General features: G+C 37.0%; 1 protein-coding gene across 1 annotated transcript in view; it reads left to right on the top strand.

Moving 5' to 3' along the window:
* LOC306850725 (putative JmjC domain-containing histone demethylation protein 2C) overlaps positions 1 to 11,099 on the top strand; it is a 66,990-nt gene extending 55,891 nt beyond the window's left edge. The window contains exons 12-27 of the mRNA XM_079386549.1: positions 379 to 580; positions 879 to 1,108; positions 1,211 to 1,363; positions 1,822 to 1,911; positions 2,026 to 2,150; positions 2,630 to 2,726; positions 3,922 to 4,079; positions 4,182 to 4,472; positions 4,758 to 4,926; positions 5,034 to 5,124; positions 7,795 to 7,925; positions 8,009 to 8,131; positions 8,602 to 8,741; positions 9,011 to 9,217; positions 9,344 to 9,475; positions 10,182 to 11,099. Coding sequence (XP_079242675.1) covers positions 379 to 580; positions 879 to 1,108; positions 1,211 to 1,363; positions 1,822 to 1,911; positions 2,026 to 2,150; positions 2,630 to 2,726; positions 3,922 to 4,079; positions 4,182 to 4,472; positions 4,758 to 4,926; positions 5,034 to 5,124; positions 7,795 to 7,925; positions 8,009 to 8,131; positions 8,602 to 8,741; positions 9,011 to 9,217; positions 9,344 to 9,475; positions 10,182 to 10,283 — 2,441 coding nt within the window. The 3' untranslated portion in view covers positions 10,284 to 11,099. The remainder of the gene's footprint in view (positions 1 to 378; positions 581 to 878; positions 1,109 to 1,210; positions 1,364 to 1,821; positions 1,912 to 2,025; positions 2,151 to 2,629; positions 2,727 to 3,921; positions 4,080 to 4,181; positions 4,473 to 4,757; positions 4,927 to 5,033; positions 5,125 to 7,794; positions 7,926 to 8,008; positions 8,132 to 8,601; positions 8,742 to 9,010; positions 9,218 to 9,343; positions 9,476 to 10,181) is intronic.
* Positions 11,100 to 16,849: the final 5,750 nt, after the last annotated feature.

The following is a 16,849-nucleotide window of genomic DNA, read 5'->3' as shown; positions in this document are numbered from 1 at the left end:
GTTAATAATTAGAACATCAAAACATTGTCATTGGGTTTTTTAATACTCCTTTTTTTTATCATATGTTTTAGTGTCGAGTCATCTCAAACCTGATTGGTCTTTATAGAAGATTATTCTCCAATGCCTAGAAAATATGAAAAGGAAAATAATGTACCTTTGCAGTATTCATTGTTTTATCCGATAGCAGCTGTGTTTAAGCAAAATTGACTGGCTGAATAATTATGCATACTGTGTTTCTGCCAAAATGTAATTGAGTATCAGTTTCACCTCAGCATTCAGAACCTGGAATGAAAGCCATGACAATTGAAATCATGCATATTCAAACTAACGCTGAGATACAAATATATACTTTGCTCAAATATGGTATTTCTGTCTCAGATGACATCCCTCGCTCTGTGCTGAAAGACTGGAGGAAGGTGAGGAAGCTCAAGCAAACTGGAGAAGCGTTCCTACAAGACGACTCGTGTGCAGGGATCGGGCCCAACGTGCAGAAGTGCAGAGAGTGTCGCTTGGATCGCTCACGTAAAACTCACGAGCCTGCCATCTCACCCGTCTTCTGCCGATTTTACTACTTCCGACGGTCTGTCTTTAATACTGTTGGCACTGTTCTTGGACATATGTGAACTCCCTGTGATGCACTTCATTTGGAGTTTATTTGGTTTATCATTGGTGCAATATTTACTCAAGTCTTATGAAGTACTGCGGAGTCAAACTTTAATGATATGCACTCAAGTTTGTTTAACATGATAATTATCCATGATTTGCACATGTTTAATGGAAGTAAGAACATCTGAACTATTGTCTTTTAAAATCCAATCACATCATCAGTCAGACTGCACAATTTATACATACACTAATTTTTCCCTCTCTCTCTTCAGTCTGTCGTACAGTAAGAACGGCGTTATCCGTGTGAATGGGTTTTCGGTGTCTGAGCAGACAGATGAGGAGGCAGTTACGGTGTGGACAGGCAGCTCAGAGGACGAGGAGGACAAGAAGAGGAGAAAGATAGACCTTGAGACATCAAAATCTGTCCTCGCGCTCATCGGAGACAAGTTCTGCCAGCTCGTAAAGACAGAGGACACTGCTTTCACCTGGGTCAAGAAAGACAGTATGTTTGTGTGGAATGACGGATACACAAAGTTTCTTATTCCTTGTCATTTTGTCTTTTTCACCTTGGCCTGCTGTCCTCTTTCTCTTTCCCTTTCTCCAGCTCAGATCATGTGGAAGCGAGCAGTGAGAGGTGTGAGGGAGATGTGTGACGCGTGTGAGGCCACTCTTTTCAACATGCACTGGGCTTGTCATAAATGTGGCTTCGTGGTTTGCATGGACTGCTATAAAGCCAGAGAGAAGAAGAAAGCCAAAGGTCTGTTGCACATGCATCACGGATTTTCCAATTGATTTTAACCTAATTTACCTATAGTATGCACTTTTCTTTTCACCTCTCTGGAAAAAGCCTGCTTAGACTTTCCATTCTGGTCCAAGGTGGTTTACACTAGTTTGGTTTTGGTCTAGCATGTTAAAAAATTAGTTATTGTTTCGACCAACATGGTCTCGCTGAAAGGATTCCTATGGTCATGGAAAATATGGAAAAATCAAGAAATTTTAAAATTATGATTTTCAGGATAAGAAAGGTGATGGAAATTGTTTTTATAAAAAACTCAAGAACTTCTCTGATCAAAAGATGTGGGAGACCTGTGGTATTAGTGGTTAAGCTAGTTAAGCTAAAAAGCCATATTGGGACACCAGCACTCAAAACAAACATATGCTGGGGTTTTTTTTGGCGGTTTCTCTTTCTGACAATTTGTATGTTTTGTCGTTCAGATAAGGAACTGTATGCCTGGGTCCGATGCGTGAAAAACCAGCCACATGACTTCAAGAACTTAATGCCTACTCAGATTGTCCCTGAAACAGGTAAGCATAGGTATAGGTTTGTTACTTATATGTATCTAAACATCACATCCGTTTTTTGTCATCTTTGACTGTGTACCTGATAGTAAAAGTAGTGCAATGCCATCTTTTCCCAAGTATTGGCGGACATGCAGAGGTCTGTGCACTCAATGAGAGAAAAGTTTGGAATCCCATCCCATTGTTCCTGCACTGACAGCAAAACCCACAACCCCAGCACAGCCACTACCAACGGACTCTCACCAGTAAGACGCCAACTTTACATTATGTATTTGGCGTATTTATTTCCTGGCGAGTTTAGAGTTCCGCTTTGCATTTACATTTATGGATTTGGCAGACGCTTTTATCCAAAGCAACTTAGATTGCATTCAAAGTATACAGTTTATTAGTACATAAATTACCTGGGAATGAAACCCATATCTTTGGCATTGGTAACAGTGCTCTTCTGCATCGTGTCCAAAGCTGCTCCTGGAGGGCCAGTGCCATGCAGTGTTTAGCTCCAAAACTAATTTAAACACACCTGAACCAGTTAATCAAGGTCTTCAAACACACTAGAAACTTCTAGGCAAGTGTGTTGGAGCTAAAATCTGCAAACATTCGCCTTCCAGGAGCAAGATTGGTCACCTCTGCTCTGCTGCTTGGGCTACAGGAATGTTTAGATGCATGTGAAGCTGAATAGTTGAATGAATAACATTTTATGAAAGAGTGTTTGGTGTGACATCAGCTTTCAGACACAGATCAGAGTGACTTGAAGAGCCAGCAGATCCCAGATCAGCAGAAGAACTTGCATGTCACAGTGAAAGCGCAAACTGAGAAAAGAGGTAAGGAATGTCCTACACAAACACTCGAAACCAAACACATCATTCATCCATTCTGAACTTGTATCTTTTTCATTTAAATTTAGTCCACAACAAGCAATGCGCAATAAGACACTATTGGTTGTTTGTATTTTTTCACAACTAGTGCTGTCAAAATTAGAGCATTAATACAGGCGATTAATTTTTTCCAGTTTAACGGCGTTAAAAATGTTGTCAGTAAAAACTAATTGTCAGCTGTTATACTGTGCTCGTAGCACATAGCGCATGCTCTTCAATTGCACACACAAATAGGGCGACACACACTGTAGCCTGTATTATTTTGTATTAAAGCGCAAATTAAACTACGAGCATGCGTGTCAGATCTGTTTCACGTTCAGCAGTGGCAGCTCTTAAAGTCATAGCAGCCAAATAACCAAATAATCCAGCTGCTGATGTCTGTTAACCAAAGAACAAATAAATATTATAAGTTTTCATCTATATTTAAATTTAGTGTTTGACTAACTTTATTCAATTTCTGTATATTTCCTACTTGCTGAAGGGCACAGGTAATTATGATATTTATTATAATGGGTTTATGTGAAGATTGTTTTAAGTTCACTTAAATTAGAAGTTATTTTTTAAAGTCTTAATAAATGTTAAAATTGATAGCTCTCATTTATACTGTAACGTTAATATAGTCAACATTACATATAGTCAATGATTTAATATTAGGGAAAAAAAATAATTTCATAGAGACATCAGTATTGGTATCAGTGATACTCCCCTTCAGTCATAAAAAAGAGATGCCATTAAACAGATATTAAAAATATACTGTCTTTATGTTGTTTGTACATTAATTTCAAGATTGAATGTGAAATTATTGCAATATAAAAGTGTATTTAAAAACTTTAATGTGTGGTAGGATTAATTGTCATTAATTTCAGAAAAAATTTGTGATTAATTAGTTAATTTTTTTTAATCAATTGACAGCACTATTCACAACATGAAGGTAGCCCTGCCTACCATGAAATCTCACTGGTACAAAATATGTCCTCCACATAGTGTATTAAACCTCAAATGTGTTGTGTGAGGCTGTTTGTGTCACTTTATTTTTGCCGCTGGTAACTTCCCATTTTGCCTGGTTTTGACATAATTATGGCTAATTCTGTGTACTTTCTGAATAAAATGCTCTTGACGTGTTGTTTCCTCTTATTTATAGAGAAGGCAGTGTGTGATGGTATAGAAGCTCACAGTAGGAAGTCCACAAGCCCCGAACAAGGATCAACATTGCGTGACCTTTTGACCTCCACAGCTGGGAAGTTACGTCTTGGGGCCACTGGAGGTGCCTTTGCACCAGTTTACAACTTGTCTGAACAGGTTAGATACATATATAGACTGGTAAATAAAAGAATACAAGATGATGATAAATAAACTAGGTGTATGACTTGTAACAAACTCTATTCATGCTTCATTCTTTAGGTAGCCCAAAACACTCGTGTGCCTAACATCCTGGATGACATCATTGCTTCTGTAGTAGAAAATAAGATTCCCGCTACAAAGATGGCCAGGGTGGGGCTGAATCAGGATTCGCTGCCAGAAGGGGAGGTGGGGCAGCGGCCAGAGGGTGTGAAGCTTGATGAAAGCCCATTGGCTGATCTCCACGCCATTGTCCCTCACGATTGGCTAGGAAACCACCGGCTGCTTTGGCTCAAAGATCACCATCACCAAGGCAACCAAAGACTGTTCAAAGAGAACTGGACACAAGAGCAGGTTTGTAATGCTCACGCTAGTGGAGTATTAACTATATCTCTACAGATACTGGGTGAAAAGGAAATGAACTCATAAGAGAAGTTACAGTGAATTACAGTTTTACTTTCTGTAAAAATTAGGATTGACGGGATGAAACCTCTTGGGATTTAATTACTTTAAAGTAACCATTGATTTTGATTATTTTAAACTAAGACATTCAAAGTGGCTTCTTGTATGAAAACAATGTAAAAAAGAATCTTCATATCATATGCTTCTGAAGCTGTAGTTGTTGCAATGTCTCTTTAGCCAGTGCTGGTGTCCGGATTGCACAAGAGTCTGAATGCTAATCTGTGGAAGCCTGAGCACTTCAGCCGTGAGTTCTCCAGCCTTCATAGTGACCTCTACAACTGCAGAGATGGTAGCGTCACGAACGCCAAGGTCAAGGAGTTCTGGGATGGTTTTGAAGATGTGTCAAGTGAGTGATTAATTTCTCATAATTCTATTCTAATTTGCTGAATATGATTTTGCTGTTTGACTCTGTGGACTAAATGTTATTTGCATTCTTGTGTATGTGACCCACAGAGAGACCTAAATCTGATAAAGGGGAGTCAGTGGTGTATAGACTGAAAGACTGGCCATCAGGGGAGGAGTTTTTGGCCCTCATGCCTGCCAGGTATTGCCGCCCTTGGAAACATTTGAAGCATATGTTCTCTTTCAGACCTCACTAGAATTTGCATGGAACACCACTTTTTACTGCTAATGCTTCCTCGATTTGAATATACTTTCACCAGTATTTGAATAAACCTCTTCTCAAGCTTGGAGCTCAGGCATGCAGTAAAAAAGTGCAAGAAGTTCCAGAAATAAAGACACGTGAATTTCTCCTTAGAGAAATAAGTGATAAATGTCTGTCAGTCTTCCAATTAATGAAAGATACAGAATTGCATTTTATTTTAGACATACGTTAATCAGATTCTACAATATTTCTTGATTTGAAAATAAATTAGAATGAAAATCACAAACAAAACAAGAATTCACCATAAACAAGTGCTTAAAAAAAAATGTACTTAAACCATATAATTATAAAGTAAACACAATTGTACACATTATTATAAGTGTAATGCTATTATACATATACATATATATATATATATATATATATATATATATATATATATATATATACATATACAGGTCCTTCTCAAAAAATTAGCATACTGTGATAAAGTTCATTATTTTCTGTAATGTACTGATAAACATTAGACTTTCATATATTTTAGATTCATTACAACACAACTGAAGTAGTTCAAGCCTTTAATTGTTTTAATATTGATGATTTTGGCATACAGCTCATGAAAACCCAAAATTCCTATCTCAAAATATTAGCATATTTCATCCGACCAATAAAAGAAAAGTGTTTTTAATACAAAAAAAAAAGTCAACCTTCAAATAATTATGTTCATTTATGCACTCAATACTTGGTCGGGAATCCTTTTGCAGAAATGACTGCTTCAATGCGGCGTGGCATGGAGGCAATCAGCCTGTGGCACTGCTGAGGTGTTATGGAGGCCCAGGATGCTTCGATAGCGGCCTTAAGCTCATCCAGAGTGTTGGGTCTTGCGTCTCTCAACTTTCTCTTCACAATATCCCACAGATTCTCTATGGGGTTCAGGTCAGGAGAGTTGGCAGGCCAATTGAGCACAGTAATACCATGGTCAGTAAACCATTTACCAGTGGTTTTGGCACTGTGAGCAGGTGCCAGGTCGTGCTGAAAAATGAAATCTTCATCTCCATAAAGCTTTTCAGCAGATGGAAGCATGAAGTGCTCCAAAATCTCCTGATAGCTAGCTGCATTAACCCTGCCCTTGATAAAACACAGTGGACCAACACCAGCATCACTGACTGTGGGTACTTGACACTGGACTTCTGGCATTTTGGCATTTCCCTCTCCCCAGTCTTCCTCCAGACTCTGGCACCTTGATTTCCGAATGACATGCAAAATTTGCTTTCATCCGAAAAAAGTACTTTGGACCACTGAGCAACAGTCCAGTGCTGCTTCTCTGTTCAAAAGTGGCTTGACCTGGGGAATGCGGCACCTGTAGCCCATTTCCTGCACACGCCTGTACACGGTGGCTCTGGATGTTTCTACTCCAGACTCAGTCCACTGCTTCCGCAGGTCCCCCAAGGTCTGGAATCGGTCCTTCTCCACAATCTTCCTCAGGGTCCGGTCACCTCTTCTCGTTGTGCTGCGTTTTCTGCCACACTTTTTCCTTCCCACAGACTTCCCACTGAGGTGCCTTGATACAGCACTCTGGGAACCGCCTATTCGTTCAGAAATTTCTTTCTGTGTCTTACCCTCTTGCTTGAGGGTATCAATGATGGCCTTCTGGACAGCAGTCAGGTCGGCAGTCTTACCCATGATTGCGGTTTTGAGTAATGAACCAGGCTGGGAGTTTTTAAAAGCCTCAGGAATCTTTTGCAGGTGTTTAGAGTTAATTAGTTGATTCAGATGATTAGGTTAATAGCTCGTTTAGAGAACCTTTTCATGATATGCTAATTTTTTGAGATAGGAATTTTGGGTTTTCATGAGCTGTATGCCAAAATCATCAATATTAAAACAATTAAAGGCTTGAACTACTTCAGTTGTGTTGTAATGAATCTAAAATATATGAAAGTCTAATGTTTATCAGTACATTACAGAAAATAATGAACTTTATCACAATATGCTAATTTTTTGAAAAGGACCTGTATATATATATATATATATATATATATATATAGTGGTGTGAAAAAGTATTGGCCCCCTTCCTGATTTTTTTTTTTTTTGTGCACGTTTGTCACACTTTAATGTTTCAGATCATCAAACTAATTTAAATATTGACCAAAGATAACACAAGTAAACACAACATGCAGTTTTTGAATGAAGTTTTTTATTATGAAGGGAAAACAAAATCCAAACCCACATGGCCCTGTGTGAAAAAAACACAGGGCCAAATTTTTTTATTTCCCTTCATAAAAAAACCCTTCCTTTAAAAACTGCATGTTGTGTTTACTTGTGTTATCTTTGATCAATATTTAAATTAGTTTGATGATCTGAAACATTAAAGTGTGACAAACATGCAAAAAAATAAAAAATCAGGAAGGGGGCCAATACTTTTTCACACCACTGAATATATATATATGTGTGTGTGTGTGTGTGTGTGTGTGTGTGTGTGTGTGTGTGTGTGTGTGTGTGTGTGTGTGTGTGTGTGTAAAATTCAAATTTGATTTAATGGTGTGTTATGGGGTTTTACTGATATTTTTGAGACAAAGCAAATTGATGATATACTGCTTTCACCCACCTCAGATATCATGATGTGATGAAGTCTTTGCCAGTACCAGAGTACACAGACCCAGAGGCACATCTGAACCTGGCCTCACATCTGCCTTCCTTCTTCATTCGACCTGACCTTGGTCCTCGCCTCTGCTGCGCCCACGGTATTCTTTCTTTCCTGTACTCACTGACAGTGCTGTTGTGCTCTTTGTTATGCAATGGACCTTATGTTCCAGTGTTTGTTCAGGTGTAACAACATGTCCAGAACAAGACTTCGGGACCAGCAATCTTCATGTTGAAATCTCAGACACCATGAGTATTCTGGTATATGTCGGGGTGGCCAAAGGAAACGGAGCCTCATCCAAAGCAGGTACTTGTACGTAAACATGATATTGTGGCACTGATGTTTTCCTCTAAAATATTTATTTTGGCTTATTTATTTTTTTTGCATGTACATTATTTAACAGTAAAATTATTTGCTTTGTAAGAGAGGCGAATCTGGATCGATATATGGATTTTGAAAATAGGATGATTCAACAGTCAATAGTTCTTCATTAACACATTCATTGACTTTGCGTGAGATCATTGCTTCCATAATGCCTATTTTAAAGCTGTTTGAATGTTGATTTATGAAAATTTAAATGTTTTTTGTTTATAAGATTTAGGCTTGAGATTTGCCACTCAGTAGTGTACTTGCGTTATTACAGTCTTGGAAATTGCTGAAATAAAAGATTTATTGTTGTCCTTCAACATGCCACCATAAGAACTTTAATGGAACATTGTGAGCAATAATTTGTGTGTATGATTGCATTAATTTGGCTGTCAACCCCTTTGTGATAGGGGTACTGAAGCTCTTGGAAGGAGAAGTTCTGGATGAGAGTGTAAAGAAACGACTGAAAGACCCTAATGAGACGCCAGGTGCTCTGTGGCACATCTACATGAGTAAAGACCTACAAAAGATCCAGGAGTTTCTACAAAAGGTACTGCATTTCTTGATCGTGTAAAGCTTATGAGCTTATTTAATTGCTGGTAAGGGATGAGTTGTCCGACATAACGCTGGTTCAGTATGGTGTGCCACAAGGCTCTGTCTTGTGCCCTTTGTTGTTCTCCCTGTCGATGCTCCTAAAACCACCCATTAGCTTTATATTTCATCTAGATTAAATTAGTTCACTAAACATGTATTGCTGTTTTAATAGACCCCCTCCCCCATCATTGAGAATATGATATTTATGCTTCTGTGTGTTTGCAGGTCACTGCTGAACAGCAGGCTGAAGCGGATCCAGAGTCAGACTCTGACTCAGAGTTGGACGGTGATTCCGACCCCCTGCGTGAAGCCAGCTGGTATTTGAGCCCCAGGCTGAGGCAGAGGCTACAGGATGAATATGGCATAGAGAGCCGCACACTCCTCCAGTTCCATGGAGATGCTGTTATCATCCCTGCTGGAGCTCTGCACCAGGTACATTACCACACTCACTAAAGCAATCCGTCCTGGGCTCTTGGGAAGGATGACTGGTTTCCTAAAGCTGTCACTCCACCAGGTGTTCAGTATTCAGTATTTACACCTGCCTTGTGTTTTTTTTAGGTGATGAATCTGCACAGTTGCATCCAAGTGAATGTCGACTTTGTGTCTCCCGAACATGCGCACAACTCCTATTATCTAACCCAAGAGCTCCGCCCTCTCAAAGACCAAATTAACTATGAAGACAAACTCCAGGTACCTCCATCTACCTACTGTGACCTGTTTTGTTAATAATTTAGTTTCCATTGCTTGTGTATCATGCTGGTAGCTCTACCCATAGTGGAATCTCTTTGGTCCAAAATCATGCTTTACATAACATTACTTTCTGATTTGTTGTGTGGTATTGTCTCACACAAAATTTTCACTTTATTCTCTCTAATTCCGGTTTGAGGCTGGAATACACCAGTTATTTGACCTGATTTACAGTCTAGAGGAGTCACCGAAAATTGCATAGTGTATGATGGACTTTGATTTTCTAGCTTCAGACTATGATTTCATCCAGTCGGAGGATATCACATGTTTGATATTTTGCACTGATTTTAGAACACATTGTTTTCAGTTGTCTTGCAACAATGAGGCACATGTGAAGGCTTGCAATTTTGCTGTGCTCGCAACAACTTAAAAATCTGGTAGTGTGTTATCTTCAATCGTTTTGTGTGTAATTCCCAGTTTTTCCGCTCTAGCCACTTATAAAGTCGGCAAGTGTAAGATGCCTTGTGTATTAGTGTATTCTAGTTTTTTTGTGACAAGTGGCATGGTGTAGCCAAAATTGCTATTGCAGTTTTATATTCCTTTAAGTTGATACTATGTTTTATTGTGTTCCTAAGTGTAATTGGCATGAGCCAAATCTGTAAGTAAAATCTGATTCCACAATATCTTTTCATCTCTCTTGATTGTTCAGGTGAAGAACATCTTTTATCACTATGTGAAAGATGCTGTAGCTACACTGATGAACCATTTGAAGGAGAACACCACAGACGATGTGAAACAGGAGGAGTCCTGACAATGCATGTCCTCCTCCTCCTCTGTCCAAACCCTTGGAGCATAAAGACAATCCCAGGATTCTCCATCAAGAAATCTCTTAAGACGTGATTCTAATAAAATGGGCCACATGCAAGTTTCTGTGATTTCCTCTAGGATGTCACTGTCTTCTCTTTGATTTTATTCTCTTTGTTTGAACTTCCCCATCATGTCTTCCTGCACGGACAGGAAGCATAGTAAGGGGTGGAGGTACAACAAACAGAGAGATAAAAGTAGTACACTGTGCTCTCCAAACAGGTGCAATGAACTTCAAAGCCCATCACTTCCACTTGCCGCACTTGCAGAAGACCACAGAAAACCTTTAGAATGAGCGACACTAGCAAATACATGTTGTTCCAAAGGCGATAATGATTCATGTTCTTTATTAGTAGTTCTTGCACTGCAAAGTGTTCACCATGTTGTCATGCTGTGTTTTGGACCGTTTTAGAGAGCAGCGATTCCAACACAATCATAGCAGCATTCCATCACATCAGCAGCTGCCAAACGGACAGGTTTTATTATGTTTAAGCAACATTAAATTATTTACAGTTTGGCAAATATTCACTGTGCAGAGGGCAAATATTACATAATTACATGTTTGTTTAAAAAAAAGAGATCTTGTGAAATTTTCAGCTGAAATGTAATATGTAAATAGCAGAATATACATATATAAATATATATTATGATTTTCTATAACATGGTATGCTTTATTTGCTGTATGTGTTGTTTGCTACTGTATGTACATTGAAGTTAAAGAGATGTTTTACATTTTCCATTAAAAATGGAATAATCAAAATTGATTAGTCTGTCATGACTGTTTACACGATCCATTTATATCCATTAAAAGATTTAGTTGGTTTTCTAGGTTATTTAAAGGGATAGTTCACTCAAAATCAAAACTTCTATCATTTCTTTACTTAACCTGGTATTGGTCAAATGCTGTGCGACCTCTTTTTTCAGACCACAAAAGGAGAAATTAATAGCAAGCTGCCTGTATATTGTCTATATAATGGAGGTTAATTGTAACCAGCTTCAAGCTTTAACAGAAACGATGCAAAAGTATTAGTGTTCTGTGGGTGAAAACATCTGAATTTAACAACTTTGTGTTAATGATACTGTATTACCCATTGCTCATGTAAAAAAAAAAAAAAAAAAACATCCAAAAGTGCATTTCACTCGATTCCCCTCACACAAACACTTTCATAAAGTGTAAATGTACTTTTCAAACAAGTGCTGTTTAACTACTATCAATGCTAACCGCATTAGTACCACATTTGTGACCCTGGAGCACAAAACCAGTCTTAAGTCGCTGGGGTATATTTGTAACAATAGCCAATAATACATATGGGTCAAAATTATCCATTTTTCTTTTATGCCAAAAATCATTAGGATATTAAGTAAACATCATGTTCTTTGAAGATATTTTGTCAATTTCCTACCATAAATATATTAAAACTTCATTTTTGATTGGTAATATGCATTGCTAAGAACTTCATTTGGACAACTTTAAAGCAGATTTTCTCAATATTTAGATTTTTTTGCACCCTCAGATTCCAGATTTTCAAATAGTTGTATCTCCGTCAAATATTGTCCTAACAAACCACACATCAATGGAAAGCTTATTTATTCAGCATTCAGATGATGCATAAATCTCATTTTCAAAAAATTGACCCTTATGATCGATTTTGTGGTCCAGTGTCACATTTTACTTCTATGATGATGTATTTCGGAGTGAATCGGGTGTGTTCAACAAGGAAACGTTTTTCTGGATTTATTAATTTATTATTATTAATGCATGTTTAGTAAGACTAGGACCATGTATTTAAAAATCTTTATTTAAATTAAATTTTAAAGTCAAATTTGGAATAATTACGATTTTTTTTGTTTTGTTTTTGAAAGAAGTTTCTTTAAGGCTGCATTTATTTGATTAAAAAAACAGCAGTAATATTGTGAAATATTACAATTTAAAATAACTATTTTGTATTAGAATATATTTTAAAATTGAACTTTTTTTTATGATGGCAAATCTGCATTTTCAGCATCATTAGCTACTCCAGTTTTCAGTGTCACATGATCCTTTAGAAATCACTCTAATATGCTGATTTACTGCTCAAGAAACATTTATTATTATTATTATTAATCTTGAAAAACTATTTTGTTGCTTAATATTTGTGGAAACCAAGACACCATCCAAAAGCAAGTTGAGCTTACCATCACAGGAATGAATTACATTTTAAAATACATTAATATGAAATCATTAATATCAATTGATCAAATAAATGCAGCCTTGATGAGCATAAGAGACAACAGAGAAAAAAATAAAAACTTAACTATCCAATCTTTTGAGCGGTGCTGTAGGTGGATGCAGGTCTAGCTGTCATTTGCCGTCTTCAACGGCAGCTGGATCTCCTGCTGGAGGTCAGGAGGCACCTGCAGGAGCCTCGTGCCCAGCAGTTAAGGCTGATCCAGAGAAGCCGGAGGGCTCTGATGCTCCTCATACAGGTCTCTCTTTAGACTAGTATTCTCTGCCTTCAGTTTCTCATGCGCCTCCAGCAACCGCTTGTTCTCCAGCAGCAGAACCGCCACGAGCTTCCACAGATCAGCGATGGCAGTGCTCTGCTCTTCCAGCCGAGTGGAGGACTTTAGAGGGCTGGTGGACTGGTACAGTGTGTTATCAGGGCTGAGGTGTGTTTTGAAGGGCTGACCATGCAGGAGCGTTCCTTTGAGTTTAGTCTGTTTGCGGCTCATCTTGATCAGTCACTGCTGTTGGAGATGTCTGTCTCTCTGCAGCTCCAAAGACAGCTTACCTTGATAGAAAATGTGATAATGGTTAAAATGTTGGCTGTGCTTTACAATAGCATATAGACTCTAAAAGAAAAGGTACATGAGAGTACAAATGTGTACTTTACATAATAGAACAAGTGTTCCTTTTCATTCACAATAGCTTAAAAAGTACATGGAAGACCTTTCAAAACCATTATATAGCTTTTGTACAAATTCAGGAGAGGTACATTACTGTAGGAAACACAATGACAGCAGCTGCCTGTAGATTTGATGTATTATTTCACTGTTCAGATTCATTTAAAAATCAATAAACACAAATGTGATTTTTCCCCCCTTTTCTTCATTAAGGCTTTTCAGGTTATGTTGATATGGTGTTGATATATACTTATAAACAACAGCCATTTTAAAAGCAATTTGAATAGAACAATTGCAAGTGATTGAGTGGTACTGCTTAGTATTAAAACAAATGGACAAAATGCACTTTGCAAAGCATTAGTGCATTGAAGCACTGAAAAAGCAACATTTTTGGTTACGATACAGATTGTTACTTTGGCCACTTCAAAAAGTAACATTTTACAGCTTTATGTTACGTATTTGTACCAGGAACCTGGACAGTTTTTATTCAGCAAAGATGCATTGCATTGATCAAAAGGAACACTAAAGACTTTAACATGGTTCAAATAAATACATAAAGACACATACAAATAAATAAATAATGCTGTTCTTTTGAACTGGAGTTTCAGAGTTGCCATAAAAATATTTTCAATGTTTCTTGAGCAGCAAATCAGTTGAGATTTTTGTGATATATATTCCAACTACTATCATATTAAAATATTGAAAAACATTTTATACTATACTGAGATTAAAACAAATGACTTACACGATTTAGAGGGCTGTCCATTACTTCCATTTCCATTTGAGCGTGCAGACAGACAGACCTCGGCGGCGAGAGACTGAGCTCCTCGCGCAACTTCACAGTGTATGACACCATCTGCTGGACCACACAGACACATCATGAGACGCTGATAATAAAACAGGGTCACGTGTCACAGATAATGTACTCAGTCACATTATCAGCCTGTGTGTGTGAAAGAGTTTAAAGAGATAGTTCTCTTCTAGAAGTTTTTCCAGACCTGTATGAGTTTCTTTCAGCTGTTGAACACAAAAGAAGATATTGTGAAGAGTGCTGGTAACCATTAACTTCCATAGTATGAAAAAACTGGTTTGGTCACCAACACTCTTCAAAATATCTTTGGTTAGGAACAAATGATCATTAGATTTTCATTTTTGAGTGAACTTATCTCTTTAACTGGAGGAAAATGTGCTTATTTACAGCTTTTTCTTGGCACAAATGACAAAAAACTGATGTATTCAGACTGAATTTCCAACATACTGGGACAAAGTTTAAATAATGTAACATTTTACAGTTAAAGACACTAAATTGGATTAGGTGTAATAGTTTAAGAAAATGAGAGCTGTTCCAAGGCATGTATTTTCCTTTTAGTCTCTTTTCATCTGATATTTGTATGATTGATTTAGTAATTTAAAGGTTTTTTTCTGATTGGTTGATTTTATTGAATCAGTGTAGGACTCCAGCATGTGCTCATTCACTGGGCAATATCTGCTGACTGAACAGGGCAAGGCTGAACATCTGAAATTAGACATAACATTAACAACATCTAATTAACTCAGCTCCTGTCATTCATGTTAGGAAATTTAAACACATGCTGCTTTCACATAGATGAACGGCATAAAGAGAAAGTCGTGGACAATGCGGTATTTTGTGTTGATTTTCCATCTAATGATCCACGCTCCCCGTCCTCTCCGTGCTGCTGCTTTCTGTCTTTGTTTCTCGCTGATGACATGGGCAATACCATCAAACTATAGGGGCTTGGTCATCCATCTTCCTGCTCTTTCCTCCTACGCATGGAGAATTTTGTGTGATGGGGGTTCACTGATCCCTGTGAAAAAGCTTCTTATCCAGAAATACTTGGCTTGGGTTATTATTGTATGCCTATATCTGCTTAGAATTTGTTAAAATTATTCATCAATTCATCAGATACCACTATAAATCAGAATCAGAATAAAATTGGATTCAATAATACACACACACACACATACAGTATATATACATACATACACACACACACACACATATATATATATATGAAATAATATTTCTTATATTAGTTATATGAAATAGTAATATTTCTAAGCTGAAGTGCTAACTAAAATAGATTTAAAAAAATATATTATTATATAAATGATATATTTATATAGAATTTATAGAACTTTTATAATAATTCTATATAAATATAAATAAATTAATTAAAGCTAAAGATAAATATTAAAAAAAAAATATATATATATATATATATATATATCATTGTGAACTAAAACAAAACATTTTATTTTTGGTCATTGATTTGAAGCTGAAATAAAGTGTAAAAGTACTAAAATTCATATATATATATATATATATATAAATCATATATAAATATAAAAAATTTATTAAATATAAAAAGAAATATAAAAGAAAACCTAACAAAAATAAAAGCACTAAACTAAAATTCAAATTCAAATTGAAAATATAAAAATAAAAGCTTATTAAAATATTAATAAATACTATAATACAGAACACTGTAATAATAACACATTTTATAAATAATGTTTGGGTATGAACATTTATATAAATCTTATTCATTTTAGTTTTTAAATCAAATTCAAATGACACGTTACATAAACTCTGTCTTATTTAATTTAGTCACCTTCTGATTTCATAACAAAATGGTTAAACATTTATATACATTTAAACTAAGGTACATTATAGATGAGGATCTGTGCAACATTCACTCGCCATATTTTATACAGACTGACACTAAATAAATTCCAATCTATTGCACACCCAGCATGAACAACTGATTCTGGTACAGTAGTGACATTAGCACAGTTTCACACGAGGCAAATAATATGTACTGCTTCATTTCTTAATTGTTAATTACAGACTGTCCCTTGTTCTCTGGCAGTGGATTAAACAGTCATTTAGTTGCTGTATCATCTCGAGCTCTAGGCATGTAAGCGATTCTTTGTGGTTCTGCTGGACGGCGGTTCTGAAACATCAGCCAAAATCAAATGACCAGCATGCAGTGAAACCATAACATTCAGCCCTGACTGTGTTCTGCCCAAACAAATTACACTTACTATAAAAACACATGATAATAAAAATGCAGGTAAGTGAATCAAGTAAACAGATTAGGCTAACTTTTGAGATTTTAATTAGATTAATTAGCTTTTTATGTAATTATCAGTATATTTATATGCATAAAGCTCTCCAGGTGTTTACATCAAAAGTATGAAAAAGTGACAATAGTGTAGTTATCTGGGTTGTTCCCAGCAAACATAGAATGTTCTCCTAACGTTCTGACAAAGAACATTCTATTTCCACTTAGCTAACTTTACTGGCTAAACGAATACACTCATGTTCTCAGAACATTCCGGGAATCAAAAACTAACATTCTCAGAACGTTCTATAAACCAAAACCTCTTAGCTGCTTTGCTGTTGCTCTGGACCCCATCACTTGAGGGTCAGCTGTTTGGGACGCCATGCCTTAAGAGTAACACGCTTAAACCAAACCCTCACACCTACGCCGCCCCCCCATCCCGACTCAAAGAGACGCTCTCTGGCCCAATCTGCCGGCTTCCCCAAATCTCTCTCATTACCATACCAGCTCCAATTGTGAGGGTGTTTGGAGGTGGGAACAAGTG

The sequence above is a fragment of the Barbus barbus genome (genome assembly GCF_936440315.1).
Source record: "Barbus barbus genome assembly, chromosome: 30".
In the NCBI taxonomy this organism is placed as follows: Eukaryota; Metazoa; Chordata; class Actinopteri; order Cypriniformes; family Cyprinidae; genus Barbus; species Barbus barbus.
This window is presented reverse-complemented; position numbering and strand designations above follow the sequence as displayed.